This window comes from Perna viridis, chromosome 6 (assembly GCF_037379345.1).
Source record: "Perna viridis isolate PV_CMFRI_1.1 ecotype Kerala chromosome 6, ASM3737934v1, whole genome shotgun sequence".
Classification (NCBI taxonomy): Eukaryota; Metazoa; Mollusca; class Bivalvia; order Mytilida; family Mytilidae; genus Perna; species Perna viridis.
Window position 1 is genome coordinate 14,970,132 of NC_142450.1, and position 24,289 is coordinate 14,994,420.

General features: G+C 32.5%; 1 protein-coding gene across 6 annotated transcripts; it reads right to left on the reverse strand.

The window, feature by feature from the left end:
- Positions 1-10,018: 10,018 nt before the first annotated feature.
- On the reverse strand, positions 10,019-21,640 carry LOC148613795 (uncharacterized). Of its 6 annotated transcripts, none has more exons than XM_088587393.1 (4): positions 21,483-21,637; positions 18,542-18,574; positions 11,849-12,136; positions 10,019-10,840 (listed from the first exon to the last, which is right to left on the reverse strand). In XM_088587393.1, exons 3-4 carry the CDS (start codon positions 12,111-12,113, stop codon positions 10,473-10,475), a joined length of 633 nt encoding a protein of 210 aa, XP_088443519.1. In that variant the 5' UTR covers positions 12,114-12,136; positions 18,542-18,574; positions 21,483-21,637; the 3' UTR covers positions 10,019-10,472. The 6 variants fall into 6 exon arrangements, with proteins under 6 accessions (XP_088443519.1, XP_088443520.1, XP_088443518.1 ...); XM_088587394.1 differs by lacking the exon at positions 21,483-21,637 and adding an exon at positions 19,806-19,894; XM_088587392.1 differs by lacking the exon at positions 18,542-18,574 and having other exon boundaries at positions 21,483-21,640.
- Between the last annotated feature and the right edge of the window lie 2,649 nt (positions 21,641-24,289).

The window sequence follows — 24,289 nt, forward strand, 5'->3', positions numbered from 1 at the left end:
AATATGTGGTAGGATCTGGTACGGATGAATAATTCCAAGACAAGTAAAACTGACTGTAACGTTTATTACAAGAGTAAAAGCGAGCTCTCCGAATATACAACATGTTCAAGAGTAAAAGCGAGCTCTCTGAACATACAACATGTTCAAATATATATACTATTCAATTATATAAGACACATCCATCAATCAATGTGAATCTGGACATAAACATTCTATGTGTCCAGTTTACCCGTACATGTTTACCCGTACATGCATATAATTCAATTTATAGTTAACATAGACAATATTAATTCTTAAAATCATTATACATTCCTCCCTTTCTCAACAATAACAATTTAATCAATAATGTCTAAGTACTGTCCTATCATAAAATTAAGTACAAAGCATATCCAATGTCACGAGAATGTACCCATGAAAAAGTCTTTTCGCTGAATTTATTGCTAATACCGTGTCATCGGAGTCTCATATATCAATATTTGTTTATTCCCGAAAGATCTATGATGGGCGTAATGGAAAATTCTGGTAAAAATGTGATTTCCAGCATGTAAATTTTCTTCAACACCCTGATATCATGACGTCACAAGCCTCTGCTACATTTACAGTGATTTGCTAAGTTACATCTCCGCCCTCGTTATTCTTTTTTTTTTCTAAGATCTAATAGTATTCTGCCAGTCGACGTTTACTATCAACGACCAAACGCGAAATGTATTTTCAATGGAACATTCTCGTAATGTTGTTCTGACAAAAGACGACGGGAAAAAAGATGTTCAAACGAGAAACAAAATGGAACGAGCTATAATTGATTTGAGTCTTTTAGGTATTCCCGTTTTCTCTTTTCGTAGAAGATTTATTTTTCCTTGTCCACCCTCCGTCATTTTGTTCCTAGCTTTAAAATAGAAGCTCATGTTATTTTGTTTTAATTCCGAATATTTGAGTTAGACCTGGGATGTTCCGTAATATTTAATTTAGTTCAGGTAATCGAGTATATAATTCAGTGTGGATCAACTGAATATATTTTCTTATTTGTGGTCAAATCACTTTACCATCATAGTTTTAGTTTAAATATCTTTTATTTGCAAATAAACAAATTTGGATCAGACACGAGTTATTTCAACTCACAAGGTCTTCTCCATACATGAAATATAACACACAATAAATTATTGAATAAATAACAAATACCTTTATAAAGCACATAAAAGACATTAAATCAGATAATTTTCATTTATTCAAAGCACTGTCATTGAAGGAGTATCTTGTTCTATCTGTCCTTGGGATATTACGTAATTATATCATACTGTGTAAAGGTAATACAATGAAATAAAATGTACAAAATCCATGAACAATGCATTTTGACAATCTCGTCAACAACCCTATAACTGCAAGCAACAGTCGTTGGATGGCTTCCAAGTACAGAGTTTCCCCAGGTAACCTTGCCGCATCGCACACAAAAAGTGCGCTTAAAATAGTTTCCAAATCAGAATAAGTTAGATACCAAACGTAACCTATACATAGGTATTGAAGGACCTGAGATAATATAACTATGTACATAATGTCTTGAAGACGGACCTGAGGTATCATGTGCATATAATGCGCTGAAGAAAAAACCTGAGGGTAGATTTGTACCTCTCAATAAAATGTATTGACGAAGGGCCTGGATTATTATATAGATTCAATGAAACGACTGGTATTTAGAGCCGGAAGTTTTGTAATGAACATTACTATCGTTGACTTATATAAGTGGGAGTTGAGTTACTGTCTGAAATTAAGACGGTAACACCCACCATTGACACCAAATGATAAAAGGGACTATTATCAAAGATTCATTTTGTGTCGAAAAACACTAAATTTAGATGTAAAATACGGCCACAGTGAAAAGTAATTGCATGAACAGAATATGGCAAAATGACAAAAGTTAGACTGCCTATTTACATGTCGTTATGGGGCAAGACTAGCCCTGCTTTACTGGTACCAGTAAAAGCTACAATCCTGGTCCCAACATAACACACGGCAAGAGAATAAATACTTTCAAATATACATTCACTTTTGCTAAATTAATTCATCTTTACGCGACAAATTGTATTGTATCTACATAGTTGCTTCCGATTTACAACATTTTATTCCACAAGCCTGTATACCCTTCCACATCAAATATCCTCCGCAGACCTGATGTATACATATCACTCCGCAACCTTATAGGCTTGCTAGGGACTGAATTAAGTTCCGTCTTATGTCGGTCGAAAGCTCACCAGAGCTCGTGCTTCTTATTACATATATATGTATGATCATTTTATTCCCACTCTAAATAAGACTTATTTAATTATTAATTTGTTCCGTGAAGGTTATCTGTTCAATTGGAAGCTTTATATGTAAGATAAAGTTACATTCCATACTTATTTAATCGATCCCTGCTTGTTCTTTCGTAGCCATATGAAAATTTTTAAGTGACGTGCTAATAAAGACTGAGAATGCTTAAGTAGTAGTCAATGTAAGCATCATGCAAAATCTGAAAAATGTGATACACCAAAAAAAGAGCTACATATTTCTATTTTTGTAATTAAGTTGTTTTATGAGTCTATATTGTGAAATGTGTAATTATTCATTCCCATCTGTCTGCTCATAGAAGGTAATCAACATTGAAAATCCAATAGTTTCTTTTGTATTTGAGTGTCTTTCGCAGAGTTATCTTCCTTAATTTTGAAATCAAAAGTGCATTCTATATAATTTAAAAAAAAACCGAATGTTATTTTTTGTTTACTATGGCAATTCAAACAAAATATCAATGATTCTTAGCTGGAGTGCTAATTAAAACTATGTGACTCTTTCTTGTCATTTCCTGGACATTTTCATCGCGACTCCATGTGTGTGGACAATTGTGTATTTATTGAGCACTTAGCGAGTAAGTAACGAGTGTGTTTTAATAAATTAATATTGTTGGCCAACCAGAATAGTATTGCTGGAATAGGATTTGTAAGTCTCGTTCTAGTTCAGTTTCTGTTCCGGAATTTCCAATGCAGAACGTATTGAAATCCGAGGACCGATCTGCATTTTATGGTTTGCTTCCAGGAAATCGAAACGCTGCATCACAATGCAAAATCTTCTATTTTATGCTTTTCCTTAACATTTTTATAATCTAAGAACTAGATATCTGTAATTTTTCATCAGTATTTTTACACAAACCATATTCTGGTTCGACGTTCAGGCCAAGAAAGATCACTGTGGTATGCTTACATGTACCATTCAGACTGTTCAACAGCTGTAACTTAACATAAATTTATCAATATATATGGTTGATTTGTTTACTAGTAACACAGTGGCTTGGTGAAATGTATTTTAAGAAACATATATGCTCGCTAGGTAATTGGAACCTCGGAAAAAGTCAAAAGGGAATTAACGAGTAGATTACCGCCTTTTTACAAATCGGATTTTTTAACCAGTACACGTACCAGTACCGACCCAAATAATGTTTTGCTAAAATATACATTCTTACGGTGAGTTAAGAAATGAAAATTGCATGCATGAGATGTGGAAAAGTACGTTTCATTCATTTCTGGTAAAGAACATACCCTAAGAATGAATATTTTAGACAATACCGAGCGCCAATACCTTCACTTCCGGTCATAGTAGGTGTCCGTCTTCTGGTATCTGGTTAAAAAACTGGGAAAAATCTATGTTGAAAGAGAAGTTTAGACTGTAGGGGAGGTTTATTACAGAAAGAGAACCGTTACGTATGAACTCAATTTTGGTATCAAAAATTAGCCAAAAGGCGAGAAAAAATCCAATTTGTAAAAAGACAGTAAGCAACACGTAAATTCCCTTTTGACCTTTTCCGAGGTTCCCATTGCCTAGCGAGCATATATGTTTCTTAAAATACATTTCACCGAGCCCCTGTGCTAGTAACTGACTTCTTACATGTATTGCCATGTATTAGAAGAAATGCTATCCTACGTGTAATACACATGTAAATTGTTCTAGAACGGTAGAAATAAGATAATGAATTTGAGATAGTTTAAAACAGTGACCAAGACTTCAACATTTTTAATGCCCCATGCCAAAGTTTGACTTCTATATGTAAGTACATGTATATACGTATAAGTTACCCCTTTTTTCAAAATGCACTTTTATATTTTACTTTTTTTTTGGCAAATTAAATCACACCACGCGTTTCATGATTATCTCCCTTTGTACAGTAAAGTATATTTATCTATTTGATACATTGGGTATGTGAAAAAAATATTAAAGGGCATCGTTACAAACGCTACACTTTCCCCTTTCCCAAGTCTATATTCCGTTGAGGCTCGATGAAATTAGAGCTCGTTCATATAATTGATTGAAAGATTGGCGATGTCCTTTCTCTGTACTTTTGTTCCTGGTGCGGCCGATTCAGAAAGTTTGGAAAAGGGGTTCCAAAAAGGAGGTTTCCACACTATCATAGGTGGCTTTTTTTTAACCATAAAAAGGCACGATATCAAAATTTTTTCACAAGTGCAGACCATAGCCAAGATCGGTTTGCTGCCGCTATTTATGTCGTGCTAACGTTTATTACATGTCATTTTTATTATTATTACATGTACATTTGTAGTATTATAATGAAATGTGGTAATGAAGAAATCTTCACCTGAAACGTTTATTTCGAAAGCACTTCTTCCATGTTGCTTATAAACGCAAAAGGCTTAATACATTTATCGATTCGTGCAATGATATTTATATACATGTATGTATTTTTCGTTTATTTATCCAAATGTAACTAATTTTTCCGAAAACCTATGATTGCAATGGCTGTATTCTCATTACGAAGGGCTTCAGTTGGTGCATATTTTGTTTATGAGACAGGACTTTCATAGGCGATTCCAATGGGGGGTTTGGGCTTATAAATTTGAAAAAAATGAAAATAGCGTATTTTGTTGTGTAAATGCTTGCATTGAAATGTGTTCATCCTCCTAAAGTGATTTGCTGGACCCGCTAATGGCTATAGCCAATTTATGTAACCTATCGTCATAGTTTTCTTGACCTTTCAGTTGACTACATGTACCAACCATTTGATTTTTATTGGGGAAAGGACCGAATTTTCTAGGTGCCTTTTCATTTCGCGAAAATTTAGGCCCTGCTTTAAATATAAACAACGAAAAATAAAACGAGTGGCATTTCCCTGAAATTATACTTCTTTCCCCATACTCAGTTAAAGTCTCGAATCAAAAATATTATACATCGTTGTCAAAAGGATGGTACAGTTAGATACAAATATATATTTCTTGGTAGAGATTCCTGATACTTTGTAAAAAATAATTCCAAATTATCTTTCAAATATATTGAAGAAGATGTTTTCAAAATGCTGGAATTTTTTATCGAAAACATATTTGTCCAGTGTGATGGACGCGTTTTTTTTTTCAACAAAATATCGGCATTTCAATGAGAACAAATTGTGCTCCTCTACTTGCTGACCTATTCTTTCACTCTTATGAGTCTTATTTTATAGCTGATTGGATCCGAAAGAACATCGTTTAGCTAAATCCTTTAATCTCAGTTTCCGCTTTATAGATGATGTATTATAGTTTAACAATCCTAGTTATGGGCATTTGATACATCGCATCTACATGTACCCCAAAGAACTTGAGATGAAGGATACTACAGACACTGTGAAGTCAGTTTCATATCTTGACCTACACATAGATATTGGTGGTAAGGGAAACAATTGACAAAACATTATGACAAACGTGATGACTTTTCATTCAGAACTGTCAACTTTCCTTTTATCTGTAGCAACATGCCTTCAGTACCTGAGTAAGGAGTTTTTTTTATATCACAACCCATACGTTATGCCAGAGCTTGCCGTAACTACGTAGACATTTTGTATCGCGCTAGAATTCTTATAATTGGGCTTCTGGAACAGGATTATGTCGCTACAAGATTGAAGTCATCACTACAGAAGTTTTATGGTCGTCATCATGAATTTTTGGATCGTTACGGTGTATCCATCTGCTCCATGAAAACTGATTTGTTCAACGTGTCATAGTTTTCTTATCCTCTTTCGTCTATCCCGGACTTGCTTTTTTATGAGCAACTCGGCGAGTATTTCTAGAAAAGCCCCTTTTATGACCTCAGCGACGACAGTTTTTACGACAGTGTAATTCAATGTACAAATCGTAAGCAACATGGCTACCATTGCTTTGACAAAAGATAGAGCCGTTTAGAGGCCTAAATCGGTATCATCTGCTTTATTACACTCAATTTAGGCATTGTATATTCAAAACAACAGTTTTGAAATAATAAAGTTACAGCGTAAATACATTGTACTTTGAATATTGAAACTGACAACCATGTCACATTGTCGGTTGAGTGCTGCCATTTGCAATGTCACTTTCGGGAGTAATTAAATTTTACTGAATGAGAGTCTATAAAAAAACTATTACCACATTTCAGATAATTAGGGATTGAAAATCTGTTTTACCAGAAGTTTGCGTGTGATCGGAAATGCTGGCATACATGTTCCAATCGGAACTACACGGCCATTTACGCCATACTAAAAAATGAATGTGTCTAAGGGGCAGGTCGAAATTTATTTTACTGCGCATGTGCTTAATGTGGACGTCAAATACTTTTCCGGTTACGGACTCATTTATATCCAGGAAAATAGAAAAAAAAATGCATTGATCTAGCAATCTTTAAGGTTTTATATATATATATATTAAATTATAAAAAAATACTATTTTCTTCAAGAAATGAATTTATAAACGTTGACAAAAAAATGTTTTACATGTCAGTCAAATAATCTAGTAATTTCTACATCATTGTAGCATTAAATCCGTTTTGATAACAATTGTTGTTATTAAATGGTAGTTTGATCTAATATAAATGAGAAAATTAATAATAGGTTCTTTGTGGTTAGAAAAATATGTATGTTCATGGAAAAAATAACTTCGGATGCAGAGAGGAGAATTTCTTCCTGAAAAAAAAATTACAGGAATTGTAGTCATATGCTACTCAAAGTAGTTCTATCTACCAGGTGACACTAAAAAAATTTGGTAAGATATCACTAGAAATAAAGAACAATAACTTTGTCAAGAATTTTGGCGCGGAACGAGGAGAATGTTAGAATCGAAGCGGTCAAAATTTCGGACAGATTATTTCGCATTATGCCTCAGAGGTTTTTTCTTATGTGTAACTAGAAAGGCTGAGTAGTACCGACTGATAGAGAAATAGCTGTCTTTGGCGTAACGCTAATGTTGCAGCACCTTTTTTCGCTAAAATTAACTTCGTGAATAGCTTAAGGACTTTACTTGCAAACTTGAAATGTGTAGATTTATCAAATTATATAAAAAGGATCAATAATGCATAAATGTCCATGGAATAGCTAAATAATTGTCTTAAGTATAACACATTTCATCTTTCGTGTAAGAATAATTCTGCGGAACCATTTAAATGGAATTCGTAAAAAAGCTGAATGGATTTTAACTTGCAAATGAGAAATGTGTCCATTGATCAAAGTGTATTTTGTTCTACAAATAATAACTAAATCATATATGAAATACATTGTTAATACATAAATGTCCATGGGATAACAAAATAAATGTCTTTGGTGTAACATAAATATTGCAATACTTTTTTTGTCAAAAAAAATCCCGTAAACAGTCTAAGGAATATTAAATTTGCAATTGAGAATAGCGTTAATTTATCAAAACGGAAAATGTGTACAATGCGTATATTGATAAAAATATAATAACATATGTTGAAAAAGTATATAAACCTAATGATACACATTGTTGTCTTTGGCTTTGGTCTAACAAAAATTGTCTTGAGTATAACACAAAATAAAATGATATTCAATTACTGTAACAGTAAGAAGTGTTTGGTCTAACATATTTTATCATTTTAATAAATTGTTTCCCGTTATACCAAGGACCGTTACACCCTGGACAAACCTGAGAAACATTCCGTTCAAAATTAAATAACTGCTCCCTAAACAAACGTGTCATCAATATCTATCACTTATTGTGATATTTCAGTAGTGGGAATTATTTGATATATTTTTTCATTGAATTGAAATATATCAAAGACCGTAAAAAAGTTACACAGTCAATTGTACTCACCTATTTTGACTTTAAATCTATGGCAAGCCAAAGTGGACAAAAACCAATATTTTGTAATATAAGAAAATGAAGTTGTAATATTACAAAATTACTTTTTTAATATTAGAAAAGATTTTTTCAATATTAGAATTCATTTTGTAATATTAAAAATACTTTTTCTAATATTACAAATTCGTGATTTAGTAATATTATCAAACATCAGACATTTTGTAATATTACAAATTGAATTTGTAATATTAGACAATGAATTTGTAATATTAGAAAATGAATTTGTAATATTAGAAAACTTTGCAATATTACAAAATCAGTCACATTTTTTAATATCACAAAATGATTTTTTTTATATTAAAAAATCATAATTGAATACAAGAAGTCCATTTTCTAATATTAAAAATCTTTTTATTAATATTAGAAATTCAATCGTTTTTTTAATATTAAAAAGGAGTTTTGTAATATTAGAAAATGAATTTGTAATATTAAAAAATCATTTTTTAATATTAGAAAATACTTATTTTTGTCCACTTTGGCTTGCCATATTAAATCACTCCAACATTTCTGCTCCTAAACATCGTCTGACATTTGATTACATTGCATTATGGGTAAGTGAGAAATTATTTTTTGAGTTATTATTCGAAGAAAGACAACTCTTGCCCCTCACTAATCTTGTGTGTTATTCCAAAGACAAAAATTACGAAGGACAAGTTTAATGGCAAAGAAAATTAACATTTTTATATGAGATATTCATTTTTTGATTTTACAAAATCAAATTTACATATAAACTCGCTAAATTATTGGCTTTATGTGCAATATTTAATGCACTTTATGATTCCTAGACCATTGTAAAGACCAATCAAAGACTGAAGTCTTCAAAGTCGCTAATGGTCAAATATTCACTGTCACCGATTTTGGCTTACTTTCAACATCCGAAATGGTACAAATGCGATATCTCTAAAGTCGAATGACTTGGCTAAAATCTTGGTTCCCTTGATATTATTGCGTACTCTTTTCAATCATCCGGAAGAAGTTTAAACAGCTAGCAATGGCTATGCATGCATATGGATATCGGTGCCTAGATCATACATATGACTTTTATATAATCAGTTGTAACGAGCCCCTGTGTTTGAATCGGAAACTGGGTAATATTACATAAATTTGATGCTAACCGATCATTTTATCTTTTAAAGTTAATTTCTCGTTCTAATACAAATAAAAAAAACACGCATAGACATGTGTATGGCGATCTTTGGGTCTCTTATGATATTGACTAGGGAACCTGTTTAGGAACCAAATTAAGCAGCTGGCAATGAATATTCATAAATATCGGGGCGCGCTAATGTATATGACCTGCATGTATATAGTCATGTAACGAGGTTCTGTGCCTACGTCGGAAACTGGATAATGTTCAAAGCTAACCGATACTTAAGAGGTATATTTTATCTCGTATGAAGCTGGAACTATGACGTCATTACGGTAAACACGGCGAGGATCTGCAGCATTACGTGGCGTATAACTACATATTTATGCAAATCATATGCGAATATTAAGTACTGAAATTAAGAGTGCAAGAAGACGCTAACAATATTAGCGACTTAAAATATGCAAAAATGTCTACTAATCAGGAAATCTTCTTATTACTGTACATGTGTATGTTATGATGTCATATATTTTTCCATCTTTAGGATAGAACGTGCTAGAAAACGTAACTTTTGTATGTTTATTAAACAATTTCAGTCTACCAGCCTGCCGGGACAACACAATTGCACATTTTTTTTTAGAATGACTCGTATAGGTTTGCACCAGAAATGTGTTTATCAATGAAACTAGATACGCCTTTCAGTATAGATTAGTCAATTTGGAACGTTTTTCGTTCATAGAATACTTAATATATTGAATCAACACTATTATTATATTAATATTTCATATTGAAACTAAAGTTAGGATTTTCACAATTTTATTTTATTTTATTTTATTCTGATACAGTGACATGCGGAAATTATGCTAATTTATGGTGATGTATAATGCACCACGTGTAACGAACGACATTTTACAGTAAATAACTTGATAATTTGTAGTAGTACCAAAGGGTACCACCAGGTTCATGTATGCAATCACCCATGTTAACTAACATACATGTATAAAATCAATTTTATAAGATGTTCACCTATGAAAATTTGTACATGACTCTATGGTAACATGCATGTAGTGTTAAGCCAACGATTAAAATGTTTCTGCTTTAAACTTACATATGTTTTCGAAAGATAAAAAAAGACGGACGGCTGGTGTAAAAAGAAATAGCAATATCGGCATATACATGTATCTATGTTATCTGAAAATGAGGTATATGTGTGTCTATACAATAATTTAGGGACAGTTCAATTATCAGTCAATTTACCGAGTATAAAGTGTTATTCCATTGTCATTATTTTCCATTAAGTTAGCTTCAACATCTGAAACAATTTCCACATCTTTCCAACGCTTGAATCGAATTTCTAATTTTGTCTTTTCTGTAATTTTGTAAAAGTCTTTGCAAGCCAATAAGCTCTTAAAACGTTTTCTTGAAGCAGCTATTATGCATGACTTGAGATAATTTTCTAGGTTATAAAGTTCGGCTTCTAAAAGTTTCTTCACTAGTTCTGGTGACGAAAAACTGTTTCCCGCGTTTTGAACCTCTTCCGACAGGAAGTCGTCTGCTCGTTTTAAAGTGTTTTTTGCCTGGTATTCAAATGCCATCGGCAGAATTCTGTGGACGTTTTCAGCTGGAAAAGTAAATTATAGATAGCTAAAAAACTGCTGCATGTAGGTTATATATTAAGCTGTGTGTTTGTAGCCAGTTTACATAAAATTTATATACATTTGGAAAAAAAATTTAAATGGCATGTTATTTGTGTTAGTAGTGAGTTTCTAGAATGTTTTTGAAATATGGTTCATAATACAAATAGACAGTCACAAGCTTCTTAATTAGAGGGTGATACTGGTTTACTTTCCAAACAATATAAAGGAGGTAGACCTAGGGTAAGGGACACAACTCTTACTAATCACTAGAACGTTTGTATTCACCATTTTACATCAATCTCATGTAAGCATCAAAGTAACTTGGACTGATTTCATTCTGTTTCAAATGAAAGTTTGATGGGCTTTGGTGAAATTGAATATGATACAAACATATCACTGATTTCAAGACTACGTCCCTTACCTAATGTCTACCTCCTTAAATCAACGAAAGTCTGCAACTATAGTAGCCAGATCATAAACATGGAAAAAATCATCAGTAATACACAACCTATGCTTAAAAAACTTCAAAGCTGCACGATATCTTCTTAATCTACAAAATGACCTTTTCCCTGTATTTTAGAAGATATCTGAGAACAATAGGACGTTAATTTAATAAAACATTAAGTAATACCACTCCTCGTAATGTTGAAAAAAGGGGAATGGCGATTTGTTAAAAAAATTAACTCAAATACTGCATTTTGAAGTTTGCTGAATATAATACATGTAACCTGTATTTTATGGTACTTAACAACTTCATGTATGCAAAGCTTCAAAAATACATATAATACATTGATCCGTTCTTAAGTTCTCATCTTAACAAGGACCTTTGTGTAAACCAGGGGTGCATGAAGATTATAAATGGGGTCCAACCAATAAATTTAAAGTCTCCAGGCCCATTTTCCCCAAAAATATGCAAACCAATTACATTTTCTTTAAACAAAACAGGGTTTCCTACCCCGAAACACTAAATACACCGGTGTAAAATTACTTACTGTTCATTGGTTCAAGGACTCCGGGCATTGTACATCGTAGAAAATTTATCACATCTTTCCGTCTTCTACCCTTCATATATATTTCCTGTTCTCGTTGTCCTTGTACTGTCTTAGCCATTCGTTCAAATACAGGCGACTCACTAAAAAGTTCTTTTTTGTCGACCAAAAGCGACTTTCCCTCCACTACGAATCTGATTTCCGGTATATCCCGGCGTTCTGCCGCCCTTTTCATCCATGTTTCCGTTATGTCATGTTTTGATGACATTTGTTTAACGGCTTTACTCCAAGCTGAAAGAAAAAAATATTGATGAAAAACCTTACATATGTACCATATGAAGCAAAGGAAAATTTCCCCGTTGAAATATTCTAAAGGGGAACTTCTTATTTAATGCTATGGTTGATACGCTTGTCCTACATTCTGTAGAGCACAGATCAACAACAGCTACTCGGTTTTTTTTTAATTTCTGCATTTTTTAACTTTGATCAAATCAAAATTTTGATCAAATGAATCACTTCAATATATTCTGTTTCTACCTTATATACTGAACGAATTTTCATATATATTAGCAGAACAAATAAAAATGTAGTAATTATGTCAATAGAAGTTATCGTGAATATTTTCTATCCTTGATGAATTAGGAATCCATTTCATCTTAATCCCCTAGCCTGCAGAGATGTATCAACGTTTTCAGTAATTTTTTTTCAAAATCAATGAATTAAATCCAACTTATGCCCTTGTAAATCCGGAAGACATGCTCTCCATACTCAAAATATATTCGTCTTCTGTTTTGGATTATCAAAGAAGAATACTATCGGAAAAAACGCATTAATTCTATGTTTCACCTGTAGAGAGTTTCTGTCTACTGATATATACGTTAGCCAATACTGAGGCAAACATTGAAAAAGTGACAATATTTAATTCCTCAAAGATATTCACATTCAAAAGGTATTGGTTTTAATAGGAAATGTCGATTTCAAAATATTGATCCGGAAAACGAAAACAATTACCAGAGCTTATCAAGGATAGCAAGTTTTAGTAATTACAGACAGAACAACGGAGCTATCGATAAAATTAAACAACACATTTCAATTTCAACGCAAAAGGCTTTAGAATTGGACTTAGGAATAGTAGCAAATATTAGCAATCTAAAAGTCGATACAATAACGGAAAGGAACACGAAAGATAATTGAATGACATTTCGTGTAACAGGATGTTCATTTCTTCTGCGATTCCTGCAGAAATGGGAAATCAATTAATGTCAAAGGAGGAAAAAATTGGTTGTTTCATATTTCTATGTGTTCTAATGATTATAGTAGGAGAGTCTCATAGACGACTGAATGAAGATCTGAATAAATGAGAAATGCTACATTTTTCTCCATATCACTGAATTAGCGATTGATACTCATAGGATATGTAAGTCTCGTCATGTGACTCCGTGATTTCATGAGAATGGGTCCTCATCTCCCATTCAAATGCATAGAGATTCATCATTAAAATAGCATTGATCTCAATGTTAAACGAAAAATATCTCTTTGAGAAAAAGGTACATGTAAGTTTCGCGACTGCTCCTTGCCGATTTCATAATTGACAAATTACTTAACCCATACATTGTAGGTAACTATTGGCTTACCCGTTTCCATTGCTGATCTATGCAGTTTTCACTTATAACACAATATAAGCAACTTGAACATTAATGTGAAGTGTTTTGAAGACGATGTGGATTATAAATAACCAAACTGAATCAAATTAAAGGGTAAAATGCATTTACTTGTAATATCCTTAAAGAAAATATTTTAAATTTTAACATGATTTGTTTACATCTATAACCTACAGGAAAATGAATATGTCAATAAATATATTGAATTTATTGAGAAATTAAATGTATTTAAATCATAAATGTCAAAACAATATGATTAGTTATTACCGACTGTAATTTAATTTCTTAAATCTTTCACGGTCATGAGAAATTACGTTTTAAAAGTTAAATCATTTGGTGACTATATCGTAACTTGGTCGTATGTCAAAATGCACTATACGCACCAAGAAACTGAAAAATGAATTATCCTTGTTTTTACAAAAGGGGTGTACTATGGTATATGTAAATTGTTTTACACTTCAGTGGCTGATATGGTTAAACGCAACAAATGCACCATCGTGTAACCCCTATAAAAATAGTAAATGTTTACTGAGATTACCAATAGGTCTTCAATTGGTGTAAAGACACTCTAACGTAAGCTCTGAAAGGCCCCGACAACACAAGTTTGAAAATCAACGGTAATAGAATGATCCTTCAAATAAACTAAAAAGTCAAATACGTGTAACGACACGTAGACACATTAATAACCATCATTGATTGACATTAGGGCGAAATCATTCATTTATAACCAGGTATCATGCTGCAAGCCAGGCAAACCACTTAGAAATAGTTGACAAATATCCGAAATCGACAGAAATAGATTAAAGCATCGAAAAATGACCAAGAACATGCTTTATTCATAAATTATTAGTTGAAAATTTTGAATTGGATCTTGAACTTGTTATCTTAAAGCAATAAATTGTGCGATGATAAACAACGCTGGGCCAAAACAATTAAAAGAAATGAAATGTGGAAAAAATTAGTTCAACCGGAAACTTTAACATTTATTATAGCCGAACCTGCGTAAGGATACTCGTGTATCAAGAACCTTTAATTCAATTGACTGTAGACTAAAACTCAAAATAAAATGTATTTCGGAAAAGTCAAGCCACGGAATAGATACAAGATCAAAGTAATTAAATATTGAAGTGTGCTACGATCAAAAACATGCCCACTTCGGGTAGAGGTTAAAATCAATCTTACCTCTCTAGAAATGGTATCTAAACTTTAATGAAATCAAACGCATTCTCAGGATAGAGATATGATTAAAAAATGCAATAGAGAACCGTAGTGAATCATATGACTTAGCCACTTTGATTTAGTATCAAAGGAGTTACATTATTGTAGCAGGAAGGTGTATTGTTTGGTGGTCAGTCCATCCGGTAAGACGTCGGATTTAAAAGGAACATTTATGGTGAAATATACTAAATGGTCTAATAACGACCAGAATTGAGACTCAGTGGGCAATTTTACTTTGCCATGTTACAGTACCTCACTTGTACATGAACAATCATGTATTAACGTTTTGTTTTGTTTTTTTGTTTTTTTTTTGTTTTTTTTTTTTTCTTGTTTCTGGTAAATTACTATAAACATGCGATTTCTTAAAGCTATATAATATATCAACTACCTTCCGATTTTCATAAATTTCCGATTTTACTTTGAATTTCCTACTTAAGGGACTGAAGGAGTTTTGGGGACTTTAATCACAGAAACACAAAGGTTTTTAGTGTAGCTGTTACCTTGCGATTAGAGGTTAGCGTTAATTAAGACGGACTAAATTAACGAAACGCGAACCTGGCTGTGAACTTTTGAATTCCGTATTTGATACGAAGGGAAGTTTGAAAATTCCAGAAAGATACAGCAAATATCCAAAACCACCCTATTACCAAAAGTACAATATTTCCAATATAAACTATTAGTTTTGATTCCACTGATTTGTTATTATCTGATACCTTTATTTTATAAAAATAAAATAAACAATATTTTAGTTAGTTCGTTGGAACCATATAAAGTAAAGTCAAGTAAGCTGTAACAATATCGTGAGCCGGGAACCATATTCGTGAGCATGCTATTCATATTTTAAAAGTCAATGCTTGATCCGCGTAGATTGTACTTAAAGGATTGAAAGGAACATGTACCTGGTATGGTTCTTCAATGCACGTGAAAAATAAACCAATACTGTTTGCTCATATAGACAGCTTTCTCGTAGGTCATACCAAATCAAGTTTATACAAACAGAAAATAACAACACTCAAATGCATTAGGCACAGGTACAACTAATGATCATGCAAACAAGGAAGGGCGATAAGTCGATTTTTTGTTTGTTTGTTTGTGATTGTTAAACTTTACACACAACCGAAAATATTTTTTCAAAAAGTATCACCTATGGTAATAATACCAAAAAGATTAAGGGTTTCTCTGAGATTTCTCTCTTTCCTAACCCACTGAAGTACTTTTTGCTTGGTACTTAATTCATAATTCTAACATTATTAATTTGACGTTCTGGATGCATTAACATTATTCAAGAAAATTGATAATATAGATACTAACTGGCTAATTCTGTATCTGCCATGGTATTGATTCGACGTTGTCTGTATTGGTCCCGAGGACCTGTGGGCCGAGGGTGAATATAGCTGACCGAGAATCAATTCTGGCCCAATACAGAATCACCCAGTTCGTAACACTCAAACAGTCCGTACATCTGGTCCGTATGACCAGTCTGTATGACATGCCAGTCTGTATGAAAATTTTGCAGACCCGGAAACAGGCAGTATATATACAAAACGGGCCTATACGACTCTCCGTATTGGATCTGGAGAAAAAATGAAAAGGATGTTAACCGGGTGGATTTTCATAATATATATATCTATACGGACTATGGCTACGTGAAGCGTATTTGATATGTCGTTTTGTAAAAAAAAATGTATAAAATTGTTAAACTTTCATCCTCTTCATGATTCTTAAGTGAGTCTGTACTGTATATGTACCATGAAAAAGGTAAATATATATGACTGTAAATGCTTATCTATTTAACCATTTATAAAATATGCGTGTTCATATTACTTACAAAGGGATTACGGCTTGTAGGAGGGCGTATATCTCAAACATTTCTCAATATGATCATTTTGAAAAAAAGTCTAAGACATTCAATTCAGATTTTTTCTTTGAAATGTCATAATGTTTAATAACTACGAATGTTTGCTTAGCATGCAAATTAAGTTATTTAAGTATGACATTTATGAAAAAAAATAAAATACGATGTACAATGTATTTGATCTGGAATTTTAACATTTCGTCACACATTCTGAATGTACCTAAACTTGTTATTTCATTTAAACTGATGGTACATGTATGACTCAACCTATTTCAGTGGTGTTGGAACATGTTTCATATATATCTTTGAAGTAGTATTATAGATATTGTAATTTTGAACGCAGGGTAGCGTGTATCCTTAAAAACTATGCCATAAGATTTATCCCCACTGGTGTAAGATTTCTTTCCAATTAGGTATATTAAATAAGGATCATAATGTTACATGTATATAAACCAAATGATGAGACATTTAAATCGACTATAGACATACATCTTTACATAATTGGATGTAATAGTTGTATCTCTGAGAAACGAATATTTGATTTTTAAGATTTAGGATTTTAGCATGAATCTGGGCCTTACATTTTCTAAGAAAACTACAATTGACGACCTGCGAGAAGAGAAGAGAAAGGATCTCGATAACTACCACGAACTCACAGGTCACGAGAGCGCGCTAGAACAAAGGTCAGGTCGAAAGTTTCCTTCTACACCCCTACACGAAAAAAAACGAAGGATCCAAATTTCTATTGGAATCCATTAAAATTAATTGAAGACCAAGTATCAATTTTCCAGTGGCTGTGATTTTTAGTATCTGAGAAAAATGTTACGAAAATATTTCCCCGCCCACCCGACCTTCACCATTCTATATATATCGGCCGATTTTCATGCGTGCAACCCAGCCAAAAAATAGTTGTCTTCTCTCTTAAGGGTACAACTACTTGAAAAAACGAAAAGCGAACTGTAATAGGTAAAGACGGGGAGAGTAAGGTCCGGTCTGCAAAAAAAGTGTTTACCATGCATGCATTGCTATGATTAAATATTTAAGTGACAACTTGCGCTCGTCTTTAAAGGACGTTACGACATTGATTTTACAAATCATGCAACTGTTTGTATTAGGCAAATAAGCTATCATATGAAAATACACAGTGAGTGAGCGTTATTAAGTGTTAACGTGCTTAACAAATTACAGTTTCGAGATTTGTCTGATTAAATTTTAATTGAAGAGATCCGTAGAGATAGAGGTATTCGTACAAATGTAAACACAGGCAAAAACAGTTCTAATGAAATTCACGTGATCAAACTTCACATGAAATTCACACAAATAAAATGAAGTTCAAGTGATTTTCACGTGTAATTCACTTCACATGATTGTCATGTGAATATTTCGTATGAATTATATGTAAAAGTCCGATTTATGTGAACTCCATCACACAATTTATTTGCTCACCGTGTGAAGTTCATGTGAAAATCATGTGAAATATTTTGCCTGTGTATGAAAAAAAATTGTAAACTTAGCTTAATGGAAAGAAAGCAAGGAATTTATTTTCTATCATTTGAATTTTGTAATATTTTAACTCTCACCTCTTATAAAAAGACATTGGATTGATAGAATATGTTCAATGCCAATACAAACATGCAAAAAATTTTGAAAATGAAAGAAAAATCTTTTTAAAGTCTTTACAAGTTGGTGACTTGAACCTCGTGAAGTTAATCGACAATAAGGCATAAAAGTAATTGGATAAAGCTCGAATTGTGTTAAATACGCTACATATAATATTTACCACAGTTATATATAAACATGCTAGTCACAATAAATTATACATAATACGATTTAAAAAGATTGATTTGAGTACAATTACTATATGTTATATTATGTAAAACATACATGTAAAACCATGCCACATGCAATGTCTATCTACTATCTACTATGGTGTAAAGATCTACTTGTATACCAAGTTCTTACCTTCAAAAATCAAGAGTTAAACCTGAGAACTTCCTTTAAAAAAAAACGAATTGAGTTTTAATTCATCAACAACGTATAAATATTGAATTGAACATTAGACGGTGATTTTTATAGATATCGTTATAAATTGACATGCACGGATTTGTGATAAAAAATCGCACAGACCGTTGAACACGTTAATATCTATCGGATGCAAATTACAAAATGCTAAAGGTAACTAATGGGACATGTAATGAGAGATTGATTTGATTTTCTGTTTCCAGCAGCATCACTAGGCAAGTTTCATTTTTCATTTATGGATCCAGTGGAGGTTCCAGTTACGGGTCCGGTGGGGGTCGCGGGGGATGGACCCCCTCTTTTTTGTTGAAAAAAAAATGTGAATCTCATGTAAAATTTTGGCAAAATGAGCAAATGATCCCTAATACTCCCGTTATTCTTGAATTTCTCTGGGACCTCATTTCCAAAATCTCTGGATCCGCTCCTTGTTATGAGAGGGGCAGCAGACTTATTAATATATTAAATATTTCCACAACATTTTGATACATGTAACTAGTCAGACTTTACTGATAGGTGTTGTAATCACTCAGTACAGTTTTTAGTACATGAATTATATCGTATATGAGTTTTAAGAATGAAAGAATAAGTCGAAATAACCTGATGAAGTAATGAAATCATTTTTTTTTAACTTTCCGTGGTTTGTTTGGTTTTTTTTAACAACCAAAACATCCTTTAAACAGTTTAAAACGTCAACTTATTTTGACAAAAAAAATAAGCCTAGGTTACACCTGTTGAATTAAAAAGTCTTTTTTTACCATAATCCTAAATCTTAATTCCCCTTGGCACTGATCTATTATGTTAATATATTGAATTTAAAAATATTCATATTATTTAATTTAATCAGTGTAATTAATAATCAAAGAGTGTTAACGAAAAAGGTCAATTGTTTAAATCAATCTAACTTTTGTTGAAAGTATTTAGATAAGAGGCTTAATTAACCCTCGTAATGTAACGTTGTTTCCTATTACTCAGATTTTAAACTTCAGTACAACTTATTTGGCGATAAGCAAACATACGTATTTATTTACCTACAAAGATAATTCGCAATGGGTAAATATTTTAATTCCCTAACCTTTCGAACATTCCGGCCTGAACATGACACGGTATTCGTAAGACTGTAATAAATTTCAAATTCACAATTTAATTTAAGTTTAATGTTTAAAGGGTGTGAATTAAAATAAAATCAAATAACTTTGCAGTTTCTTACCTTAATTTATTCCAAACCAATAAAATTTGTATTTTCCCATCGACGAAATGACACGGACAGGTAAGGGGACAAGCTAAAAATGTGATGACTTCGGTATGACAGTGCTTTTTATATGACTAGAATAAATGATAAATGTGTTGACTTATCAAAACTTTTATCCAATAAAATTTATCATATATCGAAGGTGAATCTTTTCTCGTGAGACCGGATTAAGGGATTTTGCGTATAAACTGTTTTTTTTTTCAATTATTTACATGTGTATACTGTGTAAAAGTGAATTTGACAGCTTTAGAGGAAAACTTGTGTAATGTAAACGCTGTTGAAGAGAAATTGACATCTTACGGTGAGAATCTGGTAAATAAATTTTAATACTGTTATCGGTTGAAACCCATAGTAAGTGGGCATCTGTAAGAAACGTCTTACACATTGAGTATACCGAAACCAGTCCTGTTTAAACCAATGTAAATGTATTCCCCACATAATTATTGATTTAAACCTGTATAAAACGACATCAAACAAAATCGAAAATAGATTCATACTGAAACTGTCTGTATATACACAGGGTTTAATTTCTGTCTATATGAACTGATATATGAATTTTTCATGACTCATCTAAAATAGTATCTAATAAACAAAAATGGAAAATCGACAGCGACAACCCTTTAAATTATTGAATTTTAGAAATGAAAATGCAGCTAATCGTTTACACAAAAAAATCTTCAAAGTGGTAAGATCAACATCTCTTTCGCTTTGTTGCTATTAACCAATTACAAATGAAAACAAAATATCTAATATACTCGACACTGTTTCAATGTGTGGATACATTATGTATACTTTTATGTACAATTTTCGCTTCTTTAATTCTTTCGTTATTTATATTGAAAATACGTCTGGAAATGTACGCTAAATTTCCTAATAGAAGTATTAAGAAAATGTTTACTTCCTAATTCATAAAGCTTGGTTCCCTTGACTACTCTTTCATAACGTGGTTAATTAAAATCTAAGTGTTCTGTAAAAGTAAAAATTTGATAAAAATGTGGGAGGCTCACAAACGGTGAAAAGACATTTAAATTACACTTTTCACATTTTACTCATTTTGATATTCCTTTTAAAATCAGATAGATTCCTTAGCGGATCCAAGGTGGGGTGGGGGGAGGGGAGAGACGAAACCTTTGGTTGATACAGTTTGTTCATTTCATGTAAAATTTGAATTACCCCCCCCCCTACCCCCACCAATTTTTCTTGAATCCCTATGGACTTCTTATCAAATTCTCTGGATTCACCCCCTGAGATTCATAACAATGTTCATGATCAGTAGCCATGAGAAACTAGAGACAATATCGCAGTAGCTGTAGATATAATTCAAAATCCACAAATCAAAATGTGGTTAATGAAAAAATGCAGTGAAATGTTACTTTGAAAAAAGGGGGAGGGAATCAAAACCAGTGAAATAATTACATGCATACATTTTAAATATATCTTTTGTTTCCATTTTGAAATGATATAGATTCATGACATTATTCAGTTGTTAATGAGAAACCAGAGACAATCAAAGTCGACATGTAGGTCATTATTGATCGCCATGAGAATGTCATGTTCATTTATAGAGACATTTTAATCTATCTTAATAAGCAGAAAATTTGTGATAATTGAGAAAAGAAAACATAAACCGCTTACCATGTCGTCGCTGAAACATGTCTTTTATGTAAATATTTCCCTAGATAAACACAAATAATTGAGTTTTTATATTTCTCTACGTCTAACATTCAAACGGCACTGCACTTAAATCGCCTTACGTTGGCCTTCTATAGAAAACACAATACAACCTGGTGTATTGTCCCGTATAAAGGGAACGAGTATTTAAATTGATTAGACTATTCTTCGTTGAGTATAATACTTTTTAAATATAAACAATTCGATTTAATAAAAAGTGAAGGCTCCACGTGTTAAATCTTACTGAAGGGTTTTGTTGCAAAATGATAGATAAAAAGAGGACTATGAATGCCTTTTTGATGTTTATTTTAAGTTCGGAATTTAATTTCAATGGTTTGTAGAGACTTAAAATCAGATATAATTTGAATTGGATATTCAGAGATAGTGAAGAAGTAGTGTTAAACACTTCATATAGTTTACATTCAAGATGTTTATTGTGCGTGTTACTTATATCATAATGTTGAACAGCGGTTTGAGACGATTGCGTTTTTCACTGTATCAGCTAGATTTCAAAGGTTCATGGAGATAAAGAGCGTTAGAGACGGTTTCTGTATACCAAGTACCAGTCCGAATAAAATTCAGTCACTGCCTATGGTACACAGGCAAATAATTTTCACGTGAAATCCATGTCAAACGAGCTTCACATGAAATTCATGTGAACTTTACACGAAATTAAAGTTATTTTCACGTGAAATTCACTTGACACGAATTTCATGTGAAATAATCATGTAAATTTCGCGTGACGGCTTATTTCACCTGAATTTCACATGAACTTTGTCACAAAGTTTATTTGTTTATTACGGTGACAATCATGTAAGGGTTACTTTTACTCCTAAATGTTCTATTTTCGGTTCTTCATCATTCCAATAACGAGATTTTTGTAACCGGACTAAATATTTGTCAGTATTTCCGTTGCATATTTTTCATCCTTTTTTAAGAATTTGATCGTAATCAGTTTTGAGGTCAAGAGATTCATGTTATCAAATTGGGGAATGGGGATAACAATAGGGTTTGTAAGTCTCGTTCTAGTTTCAATTTCCCTTCCGGAATTTCCGGTAAAGAACGTATTGAAATCCGAAGACCGATCTGCATTTTATTGTGTACTTCCGGAAAATCCAAACGATGCTTCACAATGCAAAGTCTTCTATTTTATGCTATTCTTAACATTTTTGTCCCTTGGAACTAGATATAAATCAGTACTTTTTATCAAAAAAGATACTTCGCTTATAATATTGAACTCAAAGCTATGTTAATGATGAATCTCCATACATTTGAATTGTATACTAGGACCCATTCTTACGAAACCACAGGGACACGTAACGAGACTTACATACCCTATTTGGTGACCATTGATCACAGTTTTCAAAAGCTGTTTTATTGTCACTTTGCTGTATACTGTTCATACACTGAAAAACAGCACTCCCGACTGCTGAAAGTTTTTCAAATCTCCTTTACGTAAGTGTTCTTGATGAATGGAATTAGGCAAAAGTCACAGGGTGCTATATCTGGACTGTATGCAGACTGTGGCAAAGTTTCAATATTGCACACCTCTATATATCCTGTATCATGCACAGGTGCACTGTCCTGAAATAACTTGATACCACGGGTACCAGTGCGTGGACAAACAGCTTTAATTTGTAGTGTTTAACCACTTTTGTAGCATAAATGTTTCCTGTAACAGTTGAGCTTTTTGGTTTAAAAAATAGGGCGTACAATATTCTCTTCATCATCTTATTTCTTCATGCAACTTGAGGTCGTTCACCAATTTCTCCGTTCTATACCTTGTTCCCTGCTTTTGAATCCGGTTAAAAAATAAATCCAAGTTTCATCTCCTGTTATGATTTCATTGAGTCTACGAGGATCACAGTGTTCGTATTTTTAAAAAGTTTTTTTTTTGCACAATCAACCCGGTTCTGTTTTTGTTCATCGGTCATATGGGGTACTCATATTGCACAATTCTTGAGTAATTTTAGCTTTTTGTTAAATTGTAAACACTGCTTACGAATTTATCCATGAATATAAGGCTAACTTTTCAACCCTACAAATGTATATCTTGCTCCTTGAGCTATCAGTTCTTTCACAATATGCACATCTTTTTTACAAAACCGGAAAGTGGCCGTCCAATTCTGGGATCGTCTTCTGTGGCCTCTAGTCCTGACTTAAAACGATGAAACCAACGTAACACTGTTGGAAAAAACCGGGCAGATGTGGCGTAAAATTGATCCAAATCATTTTTTATTTCAGTGGCCGAACTTCCAAACACCACCCATAGTTTACAACATGCCATTTGTTCAACCGTAAAACCATTCTCTTTTACAGCCACTATATAATATCATCACGTGCAAATTGCACAGTTGTTAGAATTAAACATGAAAATTCCATACAAAAATATAAGATTGTTTAGAGAAACAATAGAGATTTCATGGACATAAAAATGTTTAATTCTGTTAATTTATAGAAATATACAAGATCAATGTTCAGAACTTTTTAAATACCCCTCGTATTGAATTAATAAGTTTTTTTACTGAGGTACCCTTTTCTACATGTCTTCCTACCACAACACTTGTTACTCCCGTAGTGGTATTAATTCAACGTGGATCCTGCAAAAAACTTAAAAGATCTTTTTGAGACAATTAGTGCAAGATTATTATCAGAATATGATATCATCAAAACCTATGATTTTTCAACACTGTATACTCTAATCCCCATACTTTGTTTAAATCCCGACTTTTTGTTTCTGGAAAATTTTAATACTGCCTTTTGTATTTCAA

What these genes read in the sequence shown, in the direction of transcription:
- LOC148613795 (XM_088587390.1), bottom strand. Translation starts at nt 12,746, where the DNA reads ATGTTTGCCTCAGTATTGGCTAACGTATATATCAGTAGACAGAAACTC. An exon ending in TAGACAGAAACTCTCTACAG is followed by an intron (nt 12,137 to 12,691) that starts GTGAAACATAGA and finishes TTTTTCTTTCAG; the next exon opens with CTTGGAGTAAAGCCGTTAAA. An exon ending in AGTCCTTGAACCAATGAACA is followed by an intron (nt 10,841 to 11,848) that starts GTAAGTAATTTT and finishes TTACTTTTCCAG; the next exon opens with CTGAAAACGTCCACAGAATT.